At 40.1% G+C, this 22,292-nt stretch overlaps 2 protein-coding genes across 6 annotated transcripts in view; one reads left to right on the forward strand and one right to left on the reverse strand.

The window, feature by feature from the left end:
- Positions 1 to 2,438: 2,438 nt before the first annotated feature.
- GTPBP6 (GTP binding protein 6 (putative)) lies at positions 2,439 to 20,162 on the reverse strand. 2 transcript variants are annotated; one of them, XM_036747421.1, is made up of 10 exons: positions 19,582 to 20,162; positions 18,271 to 18,408; positions 16,925 to 16,995; positions 16,296 to 16,426; positions 13,955 to 14,028; positions 13,372 to 13,479; positions 10,471 to 10,679; positions 9,187 to 9,335; positions 8,581 to 8,733; positions 2,439 to 2,870 (listed from the first exon to the last, which is right to left on the reverse strand). In XM_036747421.1, the coding sequence occupies exons 1-10, from the start codon at positions 19,928 to 19,930 to the stop codon at positions 2,747 to 2,749; spliced, it is 1,506 nt and encodes a 501-aa protein (XP_036603316.1). In that variant the 5' UTR covers positions 19,931 to 20,162; the 3' UTR covers positions 2,439 to 2,746. The 2 variants fall into 2 exon arrangements, with proteins under 2 accessions (XP_036603316.1, XP_036603315.1); XM_036747420.1 differs by having other exon boundaries at positions 13,321 to 13,479.
- A 158-nt stretch (positions 20,163 to 20,320) lies between these two features.
- Positions 20,321 to 22,292, forward strand: part of LOC118838197 (cohesin subunit SA-2-like) — a 120,998-nt gene continuing 119,026 nt past the window's right edge. For 2 of the 4 annotated variants that reach the window (XR_005009592.1, XM_036745426.1), the window contains exons 1-2: positions 20,338 to 20,501; positions 21,076 to 21,250. Coding sequence is in view for 3 of the 4 variants with exons in the window: in XM_036745426.1 (XP_036601321.1) it covers positions 21,210 to 21,250 (41 nt within the window). In the remaining variant the exon portion in view is untranslated. Of the gene's footprint in view, positions 20,502 to 20,900; positions 20,964 to 21,075; positions 21,251 to 22,292 lie in introns of those variants that run through there. The other 2 variants (XM_036745423.1, XM_036745424.1) reach the window with 2 other exon arrangements.

Here is a 22,292-nt window from a genome sequence, read left to right on the forward strand (position 1 = left end):
GTAATTCAGGGCCCTGAGGCCTGCTCTGCCTGGTCTGTCTTAGCATGGCCCATGCTGGGCTGTGCTCTGCTCCCAGCATGGTGTGATAAGACCCTTCCTAGCGACCATCCAGGCTGTCTTGGTCTGGAGACTTGTTTCACTCTGTCATTTTGTGGGTTCTGTAGCTCTAAAATTTGTTTAGAGTCATTTTTTACAGGTGTTTGGAGGGATTTGAGGGAGAACTCAAGACAGTCCCTGTTTTCACGCCGCCATCTTGGCTCTGTCCCCTATCAACACTATTTTAATACTATAACTGATTCATCTTAGAATCAAACTAGTAATTTTTTGGGATACTTCAAGGTACTTGAAGGGCAGCTAGGGGGCATAATAGATAGTGCCAGGCATGAAATCAGGAAGATGAATCTTTGTGAGTTCAAACTTGGTCTCAGACACTAGCTGCGTGAACCCGGGCAAAGTCACTTAACCCTGTTTGCCTTAGATGCTCATCTGTGAAATGAGCAGGAGAAAGAAAAGGCAACCCACTCCAGTATCTTTGCCAAAAACCCCCCAAAAGGGATCAATGAAGAGCTGGACAGGACTGAAATGAGTCAATAACAACAACACTTCAAGGTAGCAGAGCATCATTTGGTAAATGACTGACATCCTAATACGTGAAAAAATAAACTGCAAGGCTTCACTCACTAGAAGATGGATAACTATTGCGAGAGAATAAACATTTATTTGTTGTTGTTCAGTCATTTCAGTTGCATCTAACTGTGATCCCATTTGGGTTTTTTTTTTGGTCAAAGATACTGGAGTGGGTTGCCATTTCCTTCTTCAGCTCATTTTACAGATGAAGAAACTGAGGCAAACAAGGTTAAGTGACTTGCCCAGTGTCACAGAGCTAGTAAGTAAAGCTTCTATTAAGCACCTACTATTTGCCAGGCACTGTGCTAACTGCTCTACAAATCTTATCTCATTTGATTACTTTGCTGGGTAAGTACAACCAGAAAAGATAATACCCATAAAGACCTAATGGAACAAGAAGAAGGAAGCTTAAAGCTAGGAAGAGAAATAGTTTACTAATATATCTCTGACATATTTCCTATCATTAGTTAGGAAAAGACGGATTTTGTACCATAATCGTCTTGAATCTGTCAGTACTCTCTCCTGAAATGAACCACCTAATTTCACAGAAATTATGAGGATGAATTTTTATATGTTTATAGTTTTTTCATTACAACAAGCATAGTCATTATATACTGACAGCAGCTTTGATTTTAATGAAGGGGAAAGGCCTTCAAAAACATTAGATGTTTAATCACTGTTTCCCAAGTACCACAGCCTTTCAAAAAACCCAATTGTGCCTTTTCTTTTGTTTGCTGGGATTTATTAAATTCAAGGTATGAATCCATTTCCTTGGTTGACTGATGACTATCAGGCAGTGTGTACAAATCCAATTTAAGAGGGAGGGTGGCACATATATTCTGTATTTTTCTGAATGATCTGATCTATAGTGTAATAAAGTTTTCCTAAAATGTAAAGGAGTCACAATATAATTATGAATTTAGTGGATAATTGCATGTCCTCCTGATTTCTATAACTCTATTAGCCACGAACACTAATATTTGCCCCTAGATGTCTAATGTTATGATTGCAGATGTACTTCTTCTGCCTTCCTTCTAGCTCCCTTTCCCCCACCCTCACTTGTTGTCTTCTTCCTTTCCCATCTGCTGTATTTCCAGTTCTCCTCCTATTATAGCTTCCCAATCTATCTACCTATCATTAAGAGGGGAAAAGAGAGAGAGAGACAGAGAGTAAGAGAGAAACTGATAGACATGGAGAGACAGAGTTTTAGTCTTGCCCTGCCTGGGGAACTGAGAGAGAGTAGGGAAAGCATGGTGGTGGTAAAGAGATGCCCTCATCATTCCCTAATTTATATAATGTGTCTATGTGCCTCCTCCACTTCCCTATCCAGTCCCAGTAAAAGGCAAATTTTCTGAGGGCAAGGCCTACACAATTCTTAACTTTTTAAGCTCAATGCTTAGGATTAGGATAGTGCAATATGCATAGTAAGAGCTTACTAGATTTTTTTGCAAAAAGAATGAAGAAATGAAAGTAATAACTGAGCCTAGATAAGAAAATAATTGGGAAACAAGCAAGATAGGGTGATACCTACCATAAGCTCAAAAGTACAAACATTTTCTTTTTTTCTGTTTAAAGACAGAATAAGTTAGCTGGGATATATTTGAGGTATGGGTAGAAATATTTTTCCAGTTCTCCAGATGGTGAAATTGTGTTAACTTAAAAACAATGAGTGGCATGGATGGGGAGGGGGAAAAAGGGGTTAGTGACTGATGTATAATTTCTGTCATCTTAAGAATATACATGGCTGGATAGGCAAATTTCATCTTTTCTTTATCATAAGTCCTCTCCCATCAAAAACAAACCCTCCAAGATTTAACAAGCTCCAAAAATAATATAAATATTTATTTACAGATAAAAAACAAATGAAGGCAGCACTCAGCATCCGACAAATTTCTGGAAACTAAAGGTGATTCATCCAGTGTAATTTTTATCTATATAGAACAACTCAGAATTAACAATCTGACATCATTTTCAAGGTGAGCTTGTCATCATTGTCACTTCACATAGCAGCAAATATCTTAAATGAGAGGCAGAACAGAGCAGCTACTTTGGTAGTTAGGCATCATTCCTTCAGAATGCCTAAAACACTGAATTGTTACATAATGTAATGAATAAATTATTATATTGGAAAGAGTTTTCTATACTTGCCATAAGCTGAATTACTTATGATGACTTTTACATTGGCTGTTCCATTCTCAGGTATAACATCAACTTCCTGTACAGTCGCTTCTTTATAAAGCCAGCTATAAATAAAAGATAACACTTTATGAAAATCATTAATCCATCTGATGCTATGGTTCACTCTTTCTTGGAAGCATGTTTATGCCACCAACTTATATTTCACATTAAAAACTTCTACCTTGAAAAAGCACTCTTTTCCCAGAATTCATATAGAAGTTCAGACTTATTTTGTATTCCATAAAGTGCTATGCATGGAAGTAGTTTAAGAAATTACTTGTTGACTAAAGCCAGTTATTCTAAAAGTGCTTTGAAAACAGAAAAGCTCATGAAGATACATATTAAATAATACATAAATGAGTTGGGAATCTTTTAAAAAGTTTTTAAGAGAAGAGTGGAAATACATATACCAGTTCATTTATTTATTAGATTTGTAGGATACCTTTACTCTAAAAGCTGTCTCTAAGTAATTTTTTTCTTGATTGTGAGAAACTGTCATATGTTTAAGCTAGAACTTGATCATCTGTAAAATCCGTATTTAAAACAAAGCTGGTTAGAGGTTGTAACTGTCAGGGAAAATAATAAAAGCTATAGTCTCCAAGATGGGTTAAATCAGAATGTTTACATTGGGATTATCTTTCAATAAGGTTTAAGAGGAAAAGTAACATACAAGCCCATCCTCTACCCAGTGATGAATTTTAATACATCTTGGGCAAAACTGGAGAGATGATCATTGTCTCTGTACAACTAAGACAAAAAAGACATTGTGAACTTTTTAGAAGGTAATGAATGAATGCAAAAACATTCAAGCATTTACTGTATGACAAGTACAGTGCTAAGGTAAAGGGTCTTAATTTTATTTCAGTTCACACATTGTGTGTGTGTGTGTGCATGCATGCATGCTGTAAAAGGAACCACAGAATCATGTGAGTTGGAAAGGACCTTATGGCCTGCTACTGACTCCAATCCTTACCTGAATTAGAATCCCCTCTACAAAAAATCCAATAAATCTTTGCTTGAAGAGTTCTAATGAGAGGGAACTTACTCCCTTAAATGCAGGGTATTACATTTTGGACAACTTCAAATGTTAGAAAGTTATTCTTTCCATTAAGTCTAAATTTGCTTATATGAATCTTCTACCTATTCCACTAGATGCTGAGGTCCAGTATAATAAAGCTGATCCTTCTAAATGACAGCCTTTTAATTGTTTATTTAAACATGTCTCTCTGTCTCTTCAGAGTATGCTTTTTTCTAGGCTAAATAATTACAATTCTTCATAAGGCACAAAAAGTCCTTCACCTCGTTTTCCCTCTTTTGGACTCTTCTCCAGTTAAACTGTATTCCCAAAATGGAATACAATCTGCTAGGTGTAGTCTGAGTAAGGCACAATATGGTGGGAATATCACCCTCCTAGTCCTGGCCATTATACATAGCCTTAGTGTAAGACTGCATTAGCCCTCTGAATTCCTGCTCTATTGTTAATGACTGTAGTGTATTCTAGGCCTTTTTTTCCTTGTATTACTTACTTCTGCTTTCTGATACTCATGGTGACCGGGCTCCTCCTAAAGGATACTATTTCCCTAACCATTCTCTCTGTATCAGACATGTCCTCTCTCATGTCCACTTTCTCATTCTGGAGGAGTAGGCATGCTTCTTGCTGCTTCTAGATCCTTCCTCTGCTGTTGTCACTCAACAACCAAATGAGTCCTTTGACTTTTATTCTATCCAGATCAGGGGTCATGTACTCCTTCAGTCTGTTGAAGCCTATGGATTCCTCAACATAAAGCTTTTTGATTCCAAGCAGTTTCATTTCCTTTCTCAAACATTTCAGGACCTAGTTCACAGACTTTCTCTACTCTAACACTTGCCCTTCTTCAATTTGGGGGATGTCACAAGATACACTGATGTTTCCTCAACCACTCTGGCCTCCCACTTCCTCAGCCTCAAGTCCCATGACCTATACCTTCACTCCACCTCAACCATATAAAAAAGGCTAAATTCTTGATCTTACCATCACTCAGCAAGTGTTTTACTCCCATAATCAAGAACTCTGAAATTCTTCAATCTGACCATAACCTGCTATCTTTCTGTCTCTTTTATTCATCTCATTGGAACCTTTGGTTCCTCTCTTCCTCAGTGCCATTACCCCTGCTCTGGCTTCACTTTATCCCTTTTCAATCATGACCCTATAGTTGACCAGTTCAAGTATAAACTGTTTTTGACCCTTGAATCTTCTGCTGTATTGCCACTCATGCCCTGCCAAAGTCAAAGCCGTGAATGGCTCACCATCTCCTCTTCCATTTTTCCTAACATGTTAATAAAGAGCACAAGAAATTGGTTACAGAAATTCTAAGTTGAAAAAGTTATCAGTGTCCACTGGAGAGTCACAAAAACCTACACCCATTACAAATTAATCTCAAATAGATCCTCACTGTAGAAAGATAATCCTTTTACTCTCTTCCATAATTGACTCTCACACTCTTCACATGAATTTTTCCAGACTTTCTCCTCAAGTCTCTCACATTATACCTCCCTCTTAGGAGACAGAAAACAGGCCATTTGCTACAAGCTCCCTATTCTCTATTATATGTCTGAAACTTCTCAACATTTCTTCCTAAACTCTCATCTTCTGCTCTAGTCACAAAAGAGCAAAAAGACAAGATCAAAGATTAATTCTACTTATGGTCTTGATCCTATCCTTGCCCATGTCCTTTGGCAGCTTGTCCCCTCAATCATTCCTTCCCCATCCCCTACCTTCAACAGCTCCTTATTTATTGGCTTCTTCCCTGTTGCCTACAAACATGCCCAATTTTCCTCTACCTAGACCTCTCTTTTGCTTCACAGACAATATCCTATTAAAACTTGTCTACACTTGTTGCCTTAACTTTATATCCTCTGATTCACTTATCTGTGCTTTGCCCTCTGGATTCCAACTTCATCACTTGGCTGAAATGGCTCTATCTAAAGTTACCAAAAATCTAATGGCTTTTCATCATTCCTGACCACTTGCAGTATTTGACAATATTGATCACCTTCTCCCGGAAAATCTACTCCCTGGGTTTTAGTGACACTTTCTTTCTATTTCTCCTTTTATCTATCAGCTCTTTTCACTTTCCTTTGCCAGATCATCCATGCCCCATCTCCTATGTGTGGGCATACCCCAGGATTCTGTCCTGGGCCCCCTTCTATCTTTGTGATTTCATCACTTCTCAAGGTTTCAACTCTAAGCACATGACCCCCAAATCTACAAATACAGCCTATACCTCTCTCTGAGCATCAACAACTCCTGATGTGACAGTATCCCAGACACCTCACAGGCATATTAAACTCAACATACCCAAAAGATAACTTAGACTTCCCCCTAAACTCATCCCTCCTCGTAACTTCCCTTTTTCTGTTGAAGAAACCACTTGGGAGTAATCCTTGATTTCCTAGAGGTAGTTAGGTGGTACAGTGGATAGAGTACAGTCAGGAAGACCTGAGCTCAGATGTGACCTCGGACACTTATTAGCTATATAACCCTGCAAAACTCACTTAGCCTCTGTTAATCACTTAACCACTATTCACATTCTTTAAATGTGAAATGGGGATCGTAATAGCACCCACCTCCCAGGGTTGTTGTGAAGATCAAACGAGATAGTTGTAAAGCATGGGAACCAGCTCCTGGCACACTGTAAGTGCTTTCTAAATGTTAGCTATTATTATTATTTTCCCCTTGCTCTCCTATATCCAATTAATTCTATCTTATCAGTGTTACTTTTATAATATGTCTCTCTTTCCACTCCCACGGCCATCATCCCAGTTCATCAGCTTTCTCGCTGCATCACACAGCTTTTTTCAAGAGCCTCCTTCTCCTAATTAGTCACCTGGCTTCCAGCTCTTTTTCCTCTGGTCCATCCTCCACAAAGCTGCCAAACTGATATTCCTAAAGCATAGGTCTGACCATGTCATTCTCTTGCTAAGAAATTTCAACAGCTCCCTATTGTTCCAGGTAGAAATACAAATGCCTTGTTTTGCTTTTAAAGTCGCACACAATTTGGCTCCAGCCTACCCTTCTAGGTTTACTGAAAGTTTGCCTAGTGGCATGCTGCCACTGCTACCCTGGGGCCATTCTCTCTTGACTGATTAGAGTTCCTTACATCTAGCTGGCCTCAGACCTGACCATGCTACATTAACCTAGCCATCTTCCTGCTTTGCCTCTTCATGTGAACCTCCTTATTCTGGGAACAGTAATCAAAAATAACAGTATCATTCTTGGAATGGGCATGCCTATTATTTGCTCTATGACTCCACTCACCATCTCTGTGACCTCCTAGACCAAGATACACATTCCTGGCCATATAGAATATAAGTTCCTAGTAGACAGAGACTCTCTCGGTTTCTGTATTTATAACTCCAGTGCTTAACACGTTCCCAGGCAGAGAGTAAGCACTTAATGTTTTTTCATTCATATACTTCAGTCAAATTGGCTTATCTGTTGTTCCTCACACACAACATTTCATATCCCAACTCCACCTGTGCACAGGATATTCCCATGCCTTCCCTCTATCTTGTATTGCCCCTTGTTTCCCTTAAGGCTTGCTTCAAGCGCTATCTCCTGTACTGGTTTATTCTCTGCCCCCCAGTTGTGAATCTCCCCTCTTCCATTACTTTGTATGTGTTTTGCATTTACTTATCTCTATTCATAGTTTCCTCTTCAATAGAATGGAAGCTAGCAGAGGGCAAGGCCTGTTTTATTTTTGTCTCTGCATCCCTATTAGCGCCTGTCTGCCATTTAGTAGGCACCACATAAATGCTTCCATGTCACCCTCTTGACTCAGATTGAGCCTGCAGTCTTCTAAGACCCCCATATCTTTTTTATCTAGCTACACCTGCCCCACCTTGTGCTCACGAAATTGATGTTTTGAACTCAAATGTAAGACTTTATGTTTATCTCCAATAAAATTTATCTGACTAGATACAGCCCTGTGTTCTAGACTGTCAAGATATTTTTGAAGACTGTTTGTCATCCAGCATATTAGCTATGTCATCTCTTAAGGGTGAGAAACGTAGCATCTATGCCTTTATTCAAGTCACCGATAAAGCCGTTAAAGAGTACACAGCTAAACTCAAATCCTGGGGTACTCCACTGGAGACCTCTTTCCAAGAGGGCGTTGAACAACGGACGATTACTCTTGGGTCCATCCAACCCACTTTCCAGTTCTGCACTTGACTGGCCACCTTTTACCTTCTCCCCTAATATTACAGTACTTTTCATCTTGAACATGATAATTAGTTGATGTTCTGAAGTCTTGTCCTTCTAAATGACCTCTTGTTAAATTTGTGTGTAAATTAATAACTTTGTTATTTTTTTCCCAAGACTAGGTCTGAACGATGCCTGGGTCAATTACCCTTTATCCGATGACTTCCATTCAGCCCTTCATTGCAAACTTTCTATTGCCTTAGTATTTCCCATTCCAGATATTATCTTTAATTTCCTGTCCATATACCAGATTACTCTGCAGGGTTTTGAGATGCTGCTCGAGTTATGTTACGGCATCTGCACTAGATTTCTTCAAGAATATAACTTTCAGATATCAAAACTGAATTTGCTTCAGAGACATAAAAACCTCCCCTTTGCCTTCAGGAAAATGCAAAATCTGATTATGAAGCTTTTTTAAGCAGTTGTTTATCTTGGGTTTTTAATCAAATTTGTTTTTAAGTCAATGCACTGATGACTCATTGTAGTGATTAATTATCATTGTTCCAGTCAACACTGGTTAGCTCTCTTTTTACCTTAGCTGAGCTCCTTGCAGCTTAATTTTAAGAGTGAGAAGCTTTTTTCCAGTTGCTTTCAAAACTGCACTTTCTATTTCTGCTTTCAGTTTCTCCAATCCATGCCCAAGGAGAGCAGAAATGGTTATAGCATTTGGTTCTGTAGGTTCATACCTGGGTAACAAAGAAGAAAATTAGCAAGCGCTGTTAAGGCTGTATGAAGAAGCAACCAAGCTAGATCAATCAACTAATAAACAATACATATGAAGGGAGCGAGACTGAGGGTTAGCCTGGGTGACTGAAATGCTCAGTGCCAGGCTCCTACACCACCCCTGTCAGCTAGAATTCCAAAGACCTATAATTCTTTAACACCTCAGGAGTCAAAGAGCCTGATCTACAGGACTGAAATAAATTAACTAATCCATGGGAAAGCTATTGTAGACAGAAGACAGTATTCATGATTATTATAACTTTCTTTTCATGTAAATAAGAAAATCCACTGTAAGGAAGAACTGAAGATAAGAACATTTCAAGAAAATAGGAGGGATGTTAGTCTGCCAAGGAAAATTACAGCAAGAAGAGAAGGGTGTGGAAAAAAATAAGTTTAAAACACTGTTTTCTTCTTACCGTTCTACTAAATCCACCTTGTTGTGAACTTCTATAACTGAACTCAGTAACTGGTTTGGCAGATTCAGATTCTTTAGAACAGACAGAACACTTGCTTTCTGGAGGTCAGTCTCAGGGTGACTGATGTCCCTTACGTGGATTATTACGTCCTACAAAACACAGAGGACAGTTTCTGTAATGAGTATACCAGAACAACAAAAGAGATATTTAGTAATGTGTTACCCTATTAAAAAAGGATCAGTCCTCAGTCTCAAAAGGTTACGATGATTAGACCGCACTTTGAATATCCATAGGAGTAAAGGGGATTTAAAGAAGTCATACGGCTTGTCCCTTATCCTCTCAGGCAAGCCTGAATCAAAAATGTTACTTGTAAAACAAAGACAGAACTATCCTCCCTTTAATGAAGAGAGAGGGGGTAATGTGGGTGTGTAATAGATTATACACTGCTACATAAGGTTCTGTGTTGATTAGTTTACTGAACTGCTTTTTTCCCTCCATTTTTAATCTTCATTAAAAGAGATGGCTTTCTGAGTAAGGAAGGAGAGGAAGAATATACTTGGGAATTAGGCAGGCGGGAGATGCGGTAGATAGAGCTGGGCCTGGAGTCAGGAAGACTTGAGTTCAAATATGGCCTCAGATACTTACTAGCTGTGTGACCATGGACAAGTCACTTAGCCTCTATTTGCCTCAGTTTTCTCAACTGTAAAATAGGGGTGGGTAACAGCACCTATCTGGCAGTGTTGCTGTGAGGCTCATGAGATCCTATCTGTAAAGCACTTAACACAGTATGTGGTACACAGGAGGTTATTTTTTACTTCTTTGATGTTTTTGGTTAACTAGGGTTGTATGATTTTTAAAGTTATTTGTTCATTCAAATTTCAACAAATATAATATTTAGAACCCTTTATTACCGACAATTTGATGGGCTCTTCCTGGTATTCACTTAAAATCAAAAGTACCTACAATGTGCCAGGCACCACGCTAAGCAGTTCACAAATACTGTCTCATCTGACCCTCACAACAACCCTGCCAGGTAGGTGCTACTATTACCTCCATTTTACAGATGAGGAACATGAAGCAAGCAAGTTAACTCAGCCAAGGTCACACAGCTAGTAAGTGTCTAAGGCTGGATTTGAACTCAGGTCTTCCTGACTTAAGGCCTAGGGTTTGACCCCTGAGTTACCTGGCTGCCGGAGAGAAAAGTGCTTACAAAAATTAAAACTTTTTAAAAAATGGAAGAAAGAAAACTTTCATTGCTCGGCAACATTTATAATATTAACCTACTGAGTAAGCTACATCTTCCAGTGTAGCTGAAAAGGACTCAATGAGATCATGAGGAAGCTGGGAGAGGAATCCAATGGTGTCTACATAAACAACAGTCATACGGGAAGGCAAAGATCCAGAATGGGCTGTAATATCCAGAGTGGCAAATAACTGATCACGTGGTTGGATTGCTGCATCCCCAGTCAGAGCTTTGATTAAAGTGGTTTTTCCTAAAAAAAAAAAAAAAAAAAAAGTCAAAATCAAATATTTTAACCCTTTAGCTAAAATTATAATTTTATAAACTACGTTTATAGTTGTGTGTATCTGGGATAGACAATATATAGATGGGCACTGAGATGGGTCCAGAGTTGAACAGGAGGATAAGAATAGGTTGAATTGCCTTGAGGAAATAGTGAAGCTTTTTTATTGATGTCAATATTCCCATGAAAACAAGGGCCTATTTTTCAATAGAAATATTCTATCCACGTTGCTAGAATTTAACAAAGAGAGCAATGGAGAAGGGTACGGGGGGTGTGTGTGAGCTGGTTAAAACATATATCCATTAGTAAAGTTAAATAGGAGTAAAAGAACTTATCAAGGAATTCTATGACAGAGAGAGAAGATGGACTGGTCATGTGAAGAGTGATGGATGATAGGCAGATAGGCAGACAGCCAGACTGGTTAAATGGCCCCTTAAAATGTCAGGAAAACTCAAGGAAGTCCTCCACTATGTTGGGTATCGAACTTATGGGAGGACATGGACAAGAGTCACACAGGCTGGGTAGGTATGGACAGTTTGTGACCCGAATCTTTTGAAGGAATTCTTCAATTGAGGAGACCACATATCCATTTGGGAACCTCAGTAATTATCTTTTCACTTTTTTCCAGTTCAGACCTGTGATTTCATCGGCATAGGGAATTCCTAATAAGCAAACTGCCTCTACTAGCGCAGATCTGCAACTGTTGTAAGAGCATCACTGGAAGCACTAAAAGGTTAATTACTTGCTCAGGGCATGCAGTTGGTGTGTGACAGAGGCAGAAAACTCAAACCTAATCTTTCTGACTTGGCTCTCCAGCCATTACACCTTGCTGCCCCTCTTCCCTAAACCAATTTAAGGCATCCCCCACCCTTAGGAGTATAACCTTGGGTAAATCACAGCCCTTCCCTGGGTTCCAGTTTACTTCTCTGTAAAATGAGGGGCTTGCACTTCATAATCTCTGGGGAACCTTTTGGCTCTACAGTTTTATTTTGCCATCAAACTGAAATATCATTCTCATAAGAATAAAAAAAAATTACAGTATTGTGTATCTCTTCATAAGGCACTGGGCAGAAATAAGTAACTATTCCCCCCCGCCCCCCGCCCCTCCAGCTTACATACTGATACAACAATATCGTACAAATACTGAAGGGACACTTTACGATCATATCTTACATAGCTGGGGAGCTGCACTGTGAATGGCAAACGAGATGAAGCCATGGCAGCCTGTGTAGACGGGAAGGGTGGGGAGTGACAACAAAAGGCTTCATGGGTAGATTTCTGGAACTCTGACTGCTGATACTCTTTGAATAGTATCCAGTTATCTTGAAATTATGGGCTTAATTTCTGGCTCACAGATGGAGAGAAGTTATTGACAAATGTTAGTTACTTGATATTTTTTAGGTGAAGTAAACCAAATAAAATTGTTTAAAATGTACTGAAGATGGAAGTATGGTCAGGCAACAAAACGCTAATAAAAGAGTATGGTGGGAATGTCAGCTCTCAGAATGAACTGAAGCTGGTAAAGAAAATTAAGGACACGAAGTTAAGGACAATAAAAAGAAGCTGTTGCTGTTTTTTGGTTAAACTGGAAGAAAAAGGCAGTTCAAAGAAGAGCTGGGACCCTTACTTGAGGAGGATGGGACAACAGAGAGAAGACAGAACGGCTCAACTCCTACCTTGTTTTTTCTGTAAAGGAGAATGACCTTTACACTGGCAAGGAGAGAACAAACATGACTTATTGGAGGTGGTGCCCCAGATATATAAAGAGAGAGTAAATGGGCACATTATGCCCTGAGGGATTCAAGTCTTCTTGCTGAGATAACTACATGCTTGTGCCCTGAAAGTACAGGCAGATGCTAAGTTGGAGTTAGAAAGACCTGCATTAGATTCTGCCTCAGACACTTTCAGTCTGTGACCACAGGATATTTGTTTAACCCCTGGGTTTTAATTTCCTCATTTGCAAGATGAAGGGGTTAGACTTGAAGGCCTCTGGGGTCCCTTGTGGCTCTAAATCTTTAATCTTGTCATAACTGTTTTTTAATACAAACAAACATCTAGCCCCTTCTTTACTTTGACGGTACACTTAACTATGTTTTCAAAACAAAGCTGAAATAGAAATTCAACCCTATAGATTTTCTTCATTTGCTATATGCAGAATATTAATTACAGAAGCTTTACATAAATGTTAAGAACAGTATAATTAATCTTAAAACAGACTACAAGATCTTATTAATTTGAAACATAAAATGGCTTTGTCCTTCTAATAAATGTTCTATTTCATTATCTGTAATAATCCTGGGACTTCAAATCAGAAAACATCCATAAAAAGAAAACATATCTAGAAGTGCCTATTAAAATGATAGACAGATATTAAATAGGTGGTTAAGGAATATTTGATTGACGTTAATTTGGTCCAATAGAATAGAATTTCCCATTGAGGAGTTTATTTTGAGTTTATTCTTTATAGCAAAATATGTGCTGGCTCTCAATAAATATTAATCAATCTTCTAATGTTTCTACTTAGAATATCCTAAAGCACTTCCAAGGAAGCATTAAAAAAACACCCTAAAGACAAATAAAATTCCCTACACACATTAGACTTTCTCCTTACCACAATTTGTGTATCCCATTACAGAAATAATGGGAAGCTCACGCTTCTTACGTTGACTTCTGAGAAGATGTCTTCTTTTCTTAAGCTTCTCCAGGGCCTTCTTAATTTTAATTTCTTTCTCTTTTAAGATACGCTGCTGTAGTTGCATGAATGTTTCTCCTAAAAACCCAGTTTGGTTTTGTTTTTTAGTAAGAATAGGATAAAAATAGAAAAAAAAGTTTTTATTAAAGGTCTTCATAAGGGAAACAAATTTGGAATCAGTATATCCCTTTTCAACACTAATTCACAGTAATTAAGAGCTCATTATTGACTGTGTTTCTCACATAGCTTCTATACCTTCTGCTCTAATAGAAATTGAAAAAAGGTCACTCACAGCTCAAAGCAGCATTTTCATTGCAATGCATATATATGCTAGGTATCTGGCAAAACTGTACTTTGTTAGTGAGTAATGTGGATAGGGAGACAGAAGAGATGGCATGATTATGAATTTTTTTTCCAATTCTGAATGTGTCCTAAACCCACAATATTACAATGTGAGGAATATTCCCAATATGTTTACTTGTACAGTAACTTTAAACACCTTTGCTACTGGCTTCATTTGTACCCACACATAGACTACAGTATTGTATTTTACCTGATCCCATCATAGAGCGAGAGCCACCACCACCTTGCTGATCTAATTGAGCAACTTCATTTCTCAGATTTGACCTGGTAGTAAAATAGAAGTGAAATTGCTTTAAAACACTTAGCATGTATGCTCATTGATCACAGATTCATAATACAAAGCATAAAAATTGTAGTCAAAAGTAGAATAAAAATCTAAATATGAAAGTAACAAAAATGGAAGTAAATCATGCAGCTTAAATGTGTCTCTAAATATAAAAAATAATTAATAATCAACAAACATTCTTTTGAGCAAACTATGCTGGGGTCTTTGTCACAAAAAAAATGAAACTGACTGTATTTTAACAGACAGGAAATGACTTGTTATTGATGGCAGAGTTTTAATCTGTGTACTGTCAGACTATCAACTTGTTAGGGCAAAGATCAGAATTAGTATAGTGCTAGAAGAACTAGAGTGAGGAAAAGTGATGGCATGTAATTGAAATAACTAAATCCTGATCTATCTAAATAAGTTATCAAAAATAAAAGATGTTTAATGGACAATAGAAATGACACTGATACCATTTATAATAATTTTTATAGCAGCTAAAAACCCACAAATCAACTGTCATAACAAAGAAACCAAAAGAGCCTAAAAAGCAGTTTTCTTATCAAACACTTGCTTGCCTAGTAGAGAGAGAGTGCCAAAGGTACTTTCAATTTAGAATACAAAATTTTGGGTAAAACCTTGAAGAAACTCTTCACAGAAATATTATGAACAAAACTGTGTCATGAAACAGAGATAAGCAAAGGCAGATCAAACTCAGTAAAAGAAAGCTTGATGAGAGACCCAATCAAGCAAAGTCATCTTGAAGGCATTTAAGAATGAAAGTGGAAGGAGGATTACAAACAGAAGAAAAATGTTAAAGATCTTCAAAGATCCTTTTTTAAATACCAAACTAATTTCACTATTAAAGATAGTAGAAACTACACTTGGATTCTAAAATTACAGTCTCAGATAGCCTTAAAGGAGGTAAAAATGGCACTAGATAGAACAAAGAGGGGAAGAGCAGCAAGCAGCCAATGTAGAGAGAGTTCGCTTATAACCTTAGAGACTCTCTTCCTATATGTCTTTCATTCACACATCAAAATCATTCAAGATTCTTTGAAAGACAGAATAATAGAGAAACCCTTGTTCAATGACACATCACGCGAAACACAAAAAAGTTGACAAGTCCCTGCTCTCAAGGTGCTCACGCTAATTGGTGTGATATACAAAAGTTCAGTACAGTTGCAGGGTTGATGGAAAGGCCCCGGAAAATTGAAGAACATGGTTCTAGGGCAGATAGCATGGTCCAGAGGTCGCTAGATTAAAGTTGTAAGGTTATGGCTGTGAGACAATCATCTCTGAAGAACTGAAAACAAATTACACAGAGGATAATAGGTGTGTGGTGACTGTGAGAAGCCTACCTCATATAACAAATAAGAAATCTTGAAGAACAGGAATGACAGATGTCATTAGGGAAATATAAGATAGAAAATCAGAGACTGGTCACATGGTGAGGGCAAGGGATACCAGATGGACTACTTGAGAGATCCTCTGATGTCTTTGTTATGTCAGGAAACAATGAGGAAAACCTCCAACATGTTGGGTGGATTTCCCTGTGGTGAACTTATGGGAGGACATGGACAAGACTTTCACAGGATGGAAGGAATATCCAAATCAATGTTATCTCAGATCCACCTGAATATCTGAGTAATGTAAAGGAACTTGATAAGGCATTCTCAATCACAAGATTTATAACAAATTTTTGTCCCTAAAAAACCATGTTAAGATGTTATACCTGGCTGGATAACTGCCATTGCTTTTCTTTAATACTTCTAACAAGGATTTGTCATTTTGTTGGTATGGGTCTTTCCACCACTGATGAAGACTAACCCTTTTACAGTCTCTATGAGTTGCAGTGGCTGAAAAATTCATTGCCCTTATATCAACCTGGTAATAAGCTTCTCTGAACATAGCTAGACTGTTCCTCAGATGCATACATATGGTCTGCACCAGGATAATACTTAACAGCTTTCTACCTTGGGAGGGCCTTGCCAGAACTTGTGCTCTGCTGGTATAGCTTTTGAAAACCAAGATGACCACCCGCAAAATGAGGGACTGGCATGGATATCTGCTATTATTAATATGATTTTTAGTGAGAGTGTAATGATAACACAAAATTTTCAAAGCAGAGAATGAGAAACTCTCTGAGGATGAACATTTTAATTTGTAAATAGAGGGTGCATTTTTACTTGATTTTGCTTAGGGGAGATGGAAGTGATGGCATGATAAAGGTTCTGTTTAGAGGGCTATTGCATGGAAATACCTGAGAAGTGGAATTTCAGCCAAAGCAATCTGAAGTTTCGCTTCCTTAGTCATAGCATTGCAGCGGAAAATATGAAGAACAATTGTGAATCGGTCAAACACCTCTACTCCCCAGGCAGTTTCAAGTTCTTTCTTTAAAAAATAAACAAATAAATGAAACCAAAAAACAAAAAGACATGGAAAAACAAGTAACAGGCAACAGGATATGTATCATATAGCCAAAAATGGCCACTAAATTCTTATTGAACATAGATGGGGAAAAGAGCTCAAAATAGAACTATTACCTAAGACTACTCACACCCCTGGGGCAATGGGTAATGGGAGTTAAATGAAATGCAAGATTATGAATTACAAGCAGAAATTATCTATTTTGCTTCCCATATATATGGATGATCATTAGCCATACTGTAATTCAGAGAGCTCCCAATATATAGAATTATAGAAAAGAAGTGCTACCTTCTTGATCTGAAGAGCTGACAGAGTTATACAGTTGATATTGAGGATAGCACTTTGGGCTAGATCTTCTAAAAGCATAACTTTCTTTTATCTACACATCTTTTTAACAGGTTTTAAATTTATTCCATGTTTTACTGCAAGGCATCCATCTAAATGAACAAAAAATTATCATACCTTTGTCAATGGACTCATTCTTTCTACATTCAGGAAGACAGAAGTTATTTGTGGTGATCCTCTAATTTTTTCTAAGGAAAAGAGAAAATCAAATGAAATTTTACAGAACTTGCACTCTGGGGTTAGAGTACATTATAGAGAGGATCTCTTCTAGACCTTTGGGAACTTATTTTCTTAATATATAAATAATAATGTCAACAAACTGCCGTAGTGGCTAAATGGAAACAAGACGAAGTAATGAAATAGTCACAATTAGTATTTATGTAATGCTTTATGGTCTACAAAGTGCTTTACATACATTATGACACATCTGATCCTCAAAAAATCTTGTATTACAAGTGCCTCATTTTTTGGGGGGGAAGGCAGTAAATCAAGTTTTAGATAGGTTAAGTGACTAGCATCTCAGACTGGCATCTTCTGATTTCAAAGCCAGTGCCTCTTCTACCACAGGACAATTGCTTAGTATAGCAAAGTTTCTTAGAGAAAGTGAACTTGTAGTTGGGAGGGTTAGGAAATAAATGTTGTTCTCTACCTGGGAGGAAAGCATGCCAAATCAGATTAAATAGAGGAAATGACATCTGCTCTCCGGAGTAGAGGACACTGATAAAAAAAAAAGAGAGGAGAATTCAATAGAGTGATGTAGATTCTTAAATTTGGGGGCAGCTAGGTGGCACAGTGAGTAGAGCACCCGCCCTGGAGTCAGGAGAACCTGAGTTCAAATCCAACCTCAGACACTTGACACATACTAGCTGTGTGACCTTGGGCAAGTCACTTAACCCCAACTGCCCTGCCAAAAAAAAAAAAAGGAAAAGGAAAAAAAAAGATTCTTGAATTTGTTATGGTAAGTTGGCTGAGGGCTGGAAACTTTTGATTGATTCCCAACTGTTATTTCTGCTGCAAAACTATGACTAAAGAGATTAAATGGTTTTGGCTGAAATTCCACTTTGCACATACTGCCTCAACGTATTAAAAATATAATAGACCACAAACATTTAATCAAGTGATATGAATCAAATCTTTGCTAATAAGTTACAGAGTAACAATTTCTGAGGCTTCTATTTTCAATTAAAACTGTAGCAGGCTATGTATATACATATGCAAAGGCTAATGACACAATTGGGCATCACATTCATGTGTTACTTCTATCTTCTGATGCACTTATACTAGTTCTCTGAGGCTGGTTTCACAATTCACTACATAAGTTTCAACCTTTGTATTATATAGTAATAATCAAGAATCACTTTTGACTTTTCACATCCAGAGTTGAATGAGATGCAAGAATAGAGCTTGGAATCACTGTTAACACTACAGAAAATCCAGTATCAATGCTTCCTCGTCCCACTCACCTGTTAAAAGCTCAAAATTCCCTTTGCCAAACACCAGCTTCTTGTCTGGGGTTTTTGTTGATACAATCATCGTCTCTTCCACCGACCAGTTCATCAGGGTGTGCACTAGGGCTTTTGCCTCGGCCACCTGAAGCTCAGCTTTGTGGAAAAATCAAGGTCTCGGTAAATTTTATCATCACAATGCAAGAAAACAGGCGACAATGTGAAACCAGAATGGGTTGTCATCCTGATGGACATTTTCTTTCGGAAAGAGGTTCTGTTTTATTTATGTATCTCTACCTGAATGTTTCATTGTAATCTCAAATTCCACTTCAATTACTTTCCTGGGGAAACTCATTTCACTTTGGAATAGTAGTTATATAGTCTTTCCTTATATCAAACTAAAAATTGTCTCTTTAGCTTCTTTATTCCCCTGTATCTTTCCACCAGCTGCCTGGCCTTTAGGACCATAAAACATGCCTAAAAGGACCTAACAGTTGAGGATATCTCACCCTGGGGCCCAGATGTTCTAATCTGTGAATGCTCACAAGGCCTGGAGTATCAGCAGGCTCTAGCTTTACTTCATTTTACTCCCCAGTCATCTGGACACTTCTCATTTTGAACCTCCAAAAGTTTATTTTTTTGAACCTAAGGAGCTTATACCTTAAGGCTGGGGCAAGGGAGGGAGAGGGTAATAATACATCTAAACACGGTCATTTTCAAGGAGGGATAGGAATCAGGGAAGCCTTCATGGAGTAGGTAGCAGTACTGAGCAGTGTGCAATGGAGATAAAAATTCGGGAGTGGGTGGGGGTGGAGAACAGCTAGTGCAGGAGAGAGGGTCAGCCTGGCACATAGTTGGCACTGCATACAAGTTTACTGAATTGAAATAAATGAATAGGAATAATAAGGCTGGAAAGGCAGGTTGGATCCAGATGATGGAGAGCCAATTTAAGACCCTCCCTTCGTGAACCCTCGGAGGGCTGGGAGTAGTCTCTTTTTTGTCTTTGTCTTTCCAGATCTTAGCACAGTGCTTGGCGTTTTTTTTTATTATATCTTGAAGGCAATTAGGGATCTGTACAGGAAATTTTCTTGAAAACAGAACTTTTCCCCTGAGGCTTCAATATTTCTGGAAATTTTATGAGGGTAGGCAGATGCAAAAAAGTGCTTTACATAGAGAAATCCTAACTGACAATCTGGCCCCGAGCACAGGCTGGAGATAAAGCTGGGACTCCACCCAGTTCCCCAGCTTCTGGCCCCGCCCACCAAAGCCCCGCCCCTTCCCCAGGCCCGCCTCCCAGCCACAAACCCCGCCTCCCGGCCTGTCATTCACCTCGGGTCAGTGTCTGTTTCTTAGCTCCCCATTTGACATCCGGGTGAAGCAAAAATACACGCTGGGCCCCTTGGGGCAGCAAAGGCTCCCGCTCCAGCAGCAGCTCTTCATCCTCCACCTCCTCTCCCGCTTCATCCTCTTCCTCGTCTTCCTCTTTCCGGCCTCTCCCGGCAGTCGCTCCTCCCCCAGACCCAGTAAGCGACCTGCCCTTGTCCGAGCTCTGGCCGCCGAAGGTGGAGAGCGCGCGGACACAGCGATCCCGGGGGCTTGGCGCAAACCCCTCACGGAAGCTGCAGGCCGCACGGACCAGTGGTAGCCCGCGGCGGACGGCGGCCCGGAGGGTCCACATTCCACAGCTTCGCTCTCGTCACCAGCCCCGCCGCCGTTCACGCCGGAAACGGGGACCGCTAGTACTCATTCTTAGGGTACCTCACCCGGAAACAAAAAATATGGAACGTGCGTTCCTGTTGCACGCGGGAGATCCCTGCTGGGGATAAATCCTTCAACCTTGGAGCCCCAAATGGCACGTGAAAGAGGCGGAGCTAGAACCCAGGACAGGGCCAGAACGATGAGTAGGCGGGGCCTCGTGAGCCACGTCTTGAAAATTTTTTTTGAGGTAGTACGAATCAACCCCGCGCCAATATCGCTAGGCGAATCTAAGCTGGCTTCCTATTGGCTGGATCGTGTCAGGTGACCCGAGTTCGTTCTCCCCCGATTGGCCGGGAGGGCAGTTGCTGGCGCGGCCGAGTCGGAGTCGAAGTGGGGGTGGGGTGGGCTAGGAGAGTGCTGGGGGCCTGGGCCCCCGGGGCTTCGAGTGAAGACGGAACCCTCCGGGCGGCCTTCGGAACGGGAGCGGGAGCTCAGGAGAGCTCGCTGGGCGCGAGCTCAGCCGGCTGCCGGGCCCCGCGGCCAGGGGCGAGGTAGGGGGTGGGGAGTGCGCCTCCGCGCCTCCCATCTGTTTGATCCGCCCGCCCGAGCTTTGCCCCTTTCCAGCCCTTCTAGTCTCCCACCCCTGCCCCCGCAGGTCCCTCCCAGCCCCATGCCGGTGTCCCCGGCACCTTCCTGCGGCCGCAGTCTCCTCCCTCCCCCCCTCGGGATGGAGGCCCTGGCCCTGGAGCGTTCCCACGCTGTCTGTGCCCGCGGTCTCGGGGCACGCAGGTCGCCCGCCCGCGTTCGGGGGCTGGGGAAGCCGCTGCCTGCCACTTCCGTAAGAGAAAGCGAAGCCAAACTGAACCAAATAAGACCGAGAGACCCCCCCCCCCGACTCCTTTAGCAGAAACAAACGGCCCCCCCCAAAGTTGACTGTCCTCCACCTCGGGGTGACCAGCACCGGCCTCCTCTCCCCCTCTTCCTGGTGCTGTTAAATGTGTTAAGTAGCGACAGTAAGTCTGAAAGGTTGAAGAGTTGGGGGTGGGGTTGTTATTGTTTTTTTTTTTTTGACCTTTGCTAATTTTTCTGTTTGCTTTTTCCCTCCCCGGCCCCGCCCCCTCCTAGCGTTTCTCCAGCATCTCCTCGGGCGAGCGAGTAGTGAGTAGTGGCTTCCTCGGACCCTTTGGCTCCCCCGGAGCAGGACTTCTTGGAGGACCCTGTTAAATCGATTTCCCAACTGCTGATGGGATACTTCGGAAATGATAGCTGAGCCCAGCCCAGCCCCAGACACCTGCCAAAAGTAAGGCTCAGAGCGTCCCCAGACAAAGAAAGGTTTAATCGCTCTCACTTCCTCGTTTGGGGCCTTGGAGGGCCCTGTGAGACCTGCCGTTTGTTTTGAACAGGTGCTGTTAGCCCTCAGCATTTTACTACTCCGTTTGACCAATTTAAAAAAAATTAAACTATTAGTTCACTATCAGGATGGCTGCTATTGGATTCCTTCTGGAAGCCTTCATCTTCTTTTAAGGGATCTTCTTAAACCGCCTGTTAAAACATGCTAGCAGTTTGTGAAGGGATTATGTTTCATTGGGCCAAGAGTTAATTTTTGATAGGATTATGTGTTCTTGGATAATAGAGCTGGGAGGAGCCTTAAAAGTCATTTTTTCCAACTTCGTTTTATCACTGAGGAGACTGGATCACAAAAGCTAAGGGACTTGGTCAAGGTCATACAGGTAGTAAGGGGAAGAGCCTCAGGTCCTCTTACTCAAAATTTAGTGCCCTGTCCACTGTACTACATATGAGTATAAAATAAAAGGTTAATTTTGGAAGGAAAAAAGACTCAGAATAATTTTTCATGTGCCTTGCTTGGCTGCCATCCCCTTTCTGTTTATATATAAAAAGATATAAATCCCTCATATTTAATGTTTTAAATAACATCTCCATTAATAGTAATATTATTAATATTATTGCTGGTATTTACAGAGTGTTTTACAGATTACGAAAGATACAGAAATTACCTCATTTGAACCTAAAACAACCTACTGGTATGGTTAACATGTTTTTTAATTCTTACTTTAAATTCCATGAGGTACTCACTCTCTGCACTTAATGCCCTTCTTATTTTAAGATAAGGGATAGGGCAGAAGGTGAGGACAGACAGGTGGATGAACTGTGAGAGAAAAGCATGCCAAAATAGTAACTTGATAAGCAGTCACTTTGGTAAGCATTTATTAATCACCTATTAAGTGCTGGGCTCTGGGGATATAAAGATAAGATTGAAAATGGTTACTACCTTTTAGGACCGTACATTTTAAATGTATATAATAAAGAAGTATATAATGTAA

Source organism: Trichosurus vulpecula, chromosome 2 (genome assembly GCF_011100635.1).
Source record: "Trichosurus vulpecula isolate mTriVul1 chromosome 2, mTriVul1.pri, whole genome shotgun sequence".
NCBI classification, from domain to species: Eukaryota; Metazoa; Chordata; class Mammalia; order Diprotodontia; family Phalangeridae; genus Trichosurus; species Trichosurus vulpecula.

Excerpts from the sequence above, each read along its gene's own strand:
- GTPBP6 (XM_036747420.1), bottom strand. The coding sequence starts at position 19,930 with ATGTGGACCCTCCGGGCCGCCGTCCGCCGCGGGCTACCACTGGTCCGT. Across the intron at positions 10,680-13,320 it reads AATGGGATACACAAATTGTG|GAAAAACCACTTTAATCAAA; the intron begins GTAAGGAGAAAG and ends TTTTTTTTTTAG. Across the intron at positions 2,871-8,580 it reads CTGCAAGGAGCTCAGCTAAG|CTGGCTTTATAAAGAAGCGA; the intron begins GTAAAAAGAGAG and ends TTTTATTTATAG.